This window comes from Pteropus vampyrus, unplaced genomic scaffold (genome assembly GCF_000151845.1).
Source record: "Pteropus vampyrus isolate Shadow unplaced genomic scaffold, Pvam_2.0 Scaffold16, whole genome shotgun sequence".
Lineage (NCBI taxonomy): Eukaryota > Metazoa > Chordata > Mammalia > Chiroptera > Pteropodidae > Pteropus > Pteropus vampyrus.
Window position 1 is genome coordinate 3837888 of NW_011888797.1, and position 5664 is coordinate 3843551.

Below are 5664 nucleotides of genomic sequence, written 5' to 3' on the forward strand. Positions count from 1 at the left end.
GGCGCAAGGCCTTGGGCTGCCTGGAGCCAGGGAAGACCTTCTACGGCAGAGGAAATGGCGAGAGCAAAATGCAAAGGCACAAAGGTAGGAACACGCCTGGCAGCTCAAGGAGCAGCAGGGAGGCTGGTGTGGTGGGAGCAGAGTGGGAGCAGGTGGGAGGAGGGGCTGGCAAGGAAGCCAGGGGCCTGGGAGCACGGAAGGCCTCTGTCGTTCCAAGCGCGGTGGGAAGGCGTGAGGGGGTGGAGCCCAGGAGTGACATGATTGATATTTAAAGGTGCTCTCTTGCTGCTGAATAGAGAGCAGACTCAGGAGCAGAAACAGAAGCAGGGAGGCCCGTCAGGAAGCTGCTGCACCGTCGGGCGGGAGGCAATAGGTAGCTTGGACCAGGGTGGTGGCCGTGGGGGAGGTGAGAAGTGGACCGAGTCCGGACGCATTTTGAATGAATTATCTTCTGAATGAGTGAAAAGAGAGCTCACAGCTGCAGAGTGACTTCCTCCCAAAGAGTGCAGCATGAGAAGGGAGAAGAAGTGTGAACAAGGGAGAGGCCTGATAAACATGGCCTCCGCCAGACGACCAAGGCCAGCGTCACCGGTGATGGCGCACTGATGGCACACGGAGCCTGGATAAGAGGTGATGAGCATGGCCCTTCACCTCTGTGGTCTTCTTCCTTCAAACCCATGACCCCAGTCTGACCATGAGAAAAACGTCAGACAAATCCCAAGAGACGGGCATCCTAAAACATACCCCAAACTGTCAAGGTCATCAAAAACAAGGAAAGTCTGAGAAACTGTCAAAGCCAAGAGGCGCCTCAGGGGACATGACAACTACACGTAATGTGGTGTCCTGGATGGACTCCTGGAAGAGGAAAAGGACATTAGATAAAAACTAAGGAAATCTGAACCAAGTACAGACTGTAGGTAAAATTTAATATTGGTTCTTTCGTTGTGATCAATGTACCACAGTGATGTAACATATTAACATCAGGGAAAGCCAGGTGTGGGCTACATAGACAGGAGCTCTCGATGTTACCTTTGAGAATTTTCTGTAAACCTAAAACTCTTCTTAATGTTTATTTTTTTAAAAAGAGAGAGAGGACCTGCAGCATGTGCTGAGAGATCACGCGTGGAACACAGGACGATGTCAAGGATCCCGTCATGGCCTCCAGGTTTTGGGTTGACGTCGGTGCCAGTTAATGATCGGGAACACTGACGAGGGCGTGAATCAGAGACATGAAGTCAAGACCTCTTCTAACACTCCCTTTTTCATCCCTTGGTGGACGTGTGGAATTAAGATACAAACAGAGTTATTACTCAGTATTTTTTATGTCTATTTTTGTAAAAACTTGTTCTTATAAAAAAAGAAAAAGGGTAATTAAGAAGGAGCTGGAACTTTTACATTTGCTTTTTGGGAAGATGCTCAATTGCACACTTACTGTTCTATTACTGTGCATCTCAAAAGCAGATGTCTTTCCATCCCTAGTACATTTAGTCTTTGGCAGGAAAAACGGCCCCAAACTCAATGCTTCCAGCAGCATCTCAGAAAAATTCTTTTCAAATCCAAAGTAAGAGAAAAATCTGCATAAGCCTAACTGACGCTATAAATATTCCTGATATAATTAGTGTTATGACATATTTCTTTCATCAAAGCAACAAACAGACACAATGGGAATGAAATTTCAATGATCTTAAACCTAGAAGCTTTCCTAATCATAATGATTACACCTTTCTATTTCACCTCTCAAATTTCATAAATTGTTTATCTTCATAAATTTTTAATCTTCATGAATATTTTATCTTCATGCGAACAATAAACCCATAGGCTACAAACAAAAGGTGTTATTAATTCCACAAGCGGCAACGTGGAATAAAGGAGAGAGCATTTGTGCCTTGGAAATAAATAGATCTAAGCTCAAATCCTGGTTCTGCCTCCTACTGGTCTTGTGGCCTTGAATGACTGGCTTAATTCCATAAGCCTTGGTTTCCTCAGCTATAAAACAGAGACAATATCTATTTGCAGGGTTGTCATGCAGAGTAGAAATGACAGTAATAGCTAACATTTATTGTTTTCTATGTGCCACACACTTGACATAAATTAAGTCATTTAATTATCAAAATAACATTGTAAGGAAAGTACTATGTCCACTCCACAGAGGAGGAAACCGAGGCCCAAAGAAATGAGGTGCGTTTCTCAAGATTACCTACGAAATAAGTGGTGAAAACCAAGATTCGAACCCCAGACAGACATCAGGCTCTAGAACCTGTGCTTTTGGTACCTAGCAGACAATCAACAGATGGTGCTGTTAGTAACAATGGCCTTCACTTTATGAGTGATAGCAGAGTCACAGCAAATATTGCAGGTGACCTGGGACTAGGAAGCCAGCACCAACACAGCACCCCTTTCAGCTCGATCTCCCAGCAGGGTGGTGAGGAGGTGGTACAGGTTGGCAGACGGGAGAGCAAGCGCAGGACTACCTAGTTCTCATTCTGCTTCCATCCTTGCAGTTAAGGAAAGGGCTGTGGCTTAGACAGGAGAGAGTCTTTTGAATACACAGAGAAACGCAGCTGTGTGGCAAATGGCTAGATGGGTTGACATCTGGTAAAGTGGCCATAACTAAAAAAAGCTGGCTGTTGGCTTGGTGGCTAGAGGGAATGTTATTTTTGGCAAATGCCATTTCTGTATTTTGCATAAAGACAAGATGAGCTGCTTATTAAATCCACTGATCACCAAAAGCTGAGGAGATCAAGAAATACACTGCATCAATGGTGAGGATACAAAACTAATGGAAATTTTGGCAGCATTAATAAAGGTATGGTATCCAGAATGAGGGAGGAGATGGCCTCCCTCTATTCCACACCCATCAGACCCCACCTGCAGTAACATATCCAGTTCAGGGTCTCACATCTGAGAGGGATAAACCAGAGCACACGCAAAGGAGCGTGACCAAGATGAGGAAAAGACCAGAAAAAAGGCCAAATGAGAATGGCTGAAAGAACTAAGAATAATCGGCCTGATAAAGAAGGTTTGGGAGCATAACAGCTGGTCTGCATAACACCCAGCCTATTGCTCAAACAGTCCAGTTTTAGGCTTCCCCATGCATCCCACCTTTGCTGAGACACTCCTTCAGACTGCTGAAATATCACCTTCTTTTGTTGTTTTCCCAATTCCCTCTGGCAGAGAAAGTTGTTCCAACCATCCTCCACACATCCTTCGCCCTCTATCCAGATGTCTGTAGAGGCCTCCACCAGGTGGCTTCATAATTCATCTGCCTACCTGACTGATCCCCTACTAGGCTGCTGGGTGTCCAAGGGCAGTACCTGGGTCCTTCTCACCTTCATCCTCCCTGCTTCTGTGACGGGGCTTGGCACAGAGAGATATTTAACAAAGGTTTAAGGAATGTGTGAAGGAATGAATAAAGAAAACAGACTGATGCTGAAAGCTGTATGAAGCACATTTCTCGACCCATGGAAGAATCTCCCCAAAATCAGAACTGCCTCTGGGAGTAACGCACTCTGGTCTGAGACGGAGATTCAAACTGCACGTCCTGGGACGCTGTGGGGGTTCTCCGAGGGCACGAGTCCAAATGACCTCTGAGGATGCATCTCGCCCTGGTTCCTGAAATGTGTACTCACACTAGATTGGAGGAAAGCATGTTAGGTTTTGAGTGTTTCTTTTTTCCTTCCTTATTCTAAACTCTCCACAATACTATGCACCAGAAGACATGATTTGAAGTGATTTAAATCAGTGATGAAGGTAAAACATTGTGTATTTATACGACAAGCCCTGACATGTTTTTGTTGTTGTTTTTTGTAATCCAAGTGCCTGACTTAAGATTGGATTTTGGAAGCATCCATTTCAAAAAGGCATCCCCTCTAAATCTCAAATAAACACACTGCCAGGCACACCAACTGGATACGGAGCCAGGCTGCCTCCCGCTACTATATGTAGCTCCTTCGATTTAGAGATCTTGGTTCATTTCAGTAAATGACCACTGGGCTACTTGTTTGCTTTCTCTTCCCATGCTTTAAATTCCTGCTCTTATGTTTTAAATTCACCAATAAAGGGCGAGCCTAGGAAACTACAGCCACCCCTGCACCCTTGACTCCAGTAAAAGCAGAAGCCCAGGCCCATGCCCCATCTGCCCCCTCGACCTCACTGTGCGGCCCCAGGCGTGCTGTGTAACTTCCAGGTCTTGTAACTAATAAGCCCAAATCTTTTCAGTTTCCTGATGGTTACTGCTGAAGGGCACCTTGCAATCCTAAGAACCACAAGGATTGGTCCCGCCACAACACTGGTTACTGACAGGCTGAGACCAGTACGAAACATACCGGCCATCATTTGAAGAATTCCTTCTAACCAGAACTCAACGGGCTGCCCCGCCCCCTGCCCCAGACTTTGGAAGAAACTAGGTCACTGCTCTGTGAGAAATTTCTGCAGGTAGAGCCCCTCTAATGCATAACTTGGGACAGTTTTTTGTCAAGAGACATCTAAAGATGTAAAAAAAAAAAAAAAAAAACTATCTTCTGGGTACAAAGTTTAGGTTATGCAAGTAAGCAAGTTCTGGAAATCTATTCTACAGCATGGTGCCTACAACCGATAATTTGTACTGTACACTTAAAATTTGCTAAGAAAGCAGATCTTATACGAAGTGTTCTTAAAACACACAGGCACACAAATAATAATAATAGCAAAGGGGGCAGGAGGAAACTTTGGGAGGTGACGGAGAGTTTACAGCTTTGATGGTGGGGATGGCTTCACAGGTGTATACTCATTCCCAAACTCATACATTAAATACATACCGCTTTTCACATGTCAGTCATACCTCAATAAAGTGGTTAAAAAAAAACACAATCTTCCAGATAGACTGGAACAAATTAGACTCATTCATTCAGCCACGACTTGGAATAAATTCCACTCGTTCATTCAGCCACGACCTACCAAATGATGTCTATGTGCCAGGCGCCATGAGGCCAGGTCGGCTCACGGCTGTTCTTGAAATGTCTAAGGGACAGGGGAAGAAGACTAAAATGCCCCTGGTGCTCTTACCCGGTGTTCATTGATAAGGAGGTCCCGAGCAGCATTAAATATCAGTGTGTGCAGGTGCTTTGAATAAAACACCAGGGTGTAGTCATAGTCAAAGCCATAGACCTCAATGTCCGACAGGCTCATCTCGTTGTTGGAGAAAATGGCGTCTGGATTCAGCAAGTTGCTCATGATGGAAGGAACCGATTCTGGAAGTAAAGAAAAAAAGAATACATTATACCATATAATAAATAAGGGTTAGTGTGACTTCTAAATACAGTGAGTAAACGAAAGTGCAAGAGCGATTTGCTTTACCTTGAAAATATCAGGCTGAGTGAAAGAAGCCAGTCACAAAGGACAACGTGTTGTATGATTCCATTGATATGAAAGGTCTGGAATACGCATATCCGCACAGACAGAAAGATTAGTGGTTGACTGGGGGGATGTGGAGAAATGGAGTGACTGCTAATGGGTATAGAATTTCTTTTTGGAGTGGTAAAAATGATCTGAAATTGATTACGGTGATGGTTGAAGAGCTGATGTAAATGTGCTAAAAACCTGAACGGGAGACTTTAAGTGAGCGAACTGTAGAGTATGTAAATAATACCTTAATAAAACTGTTAATACAAAAGAATATTTGTGTCA

The 5664-nt window shown here is 44.4% G+C and overlaps 1 protein-coding gene across 1 annotated transcript in view; it reads right to left on the reverse strand.

Moving 5' to 3' along the window:
• The window catches only part of NT5DC3 (5'-nucleotidase domain containing 3), a 35899-nt gene extending 30672 nt beyond the window's left edge, over positions 1 to 5227 (reverse strand). The window contains exon 1 of the mRNA XM_023527451.1: positions 5044 to 5227. Coding sequence (XP_023383219.1) covers positions 5044 to 5211 — 168 coding nt within the window. The 5' untranslated portion in view covers positions 5212 to 5227. The remainder of the gene's footprint in view (positions 1 to 5043) is intronic.
• Between the last annotated feature and the right edge of the window lie 437 nt (positions 5228 to 5664).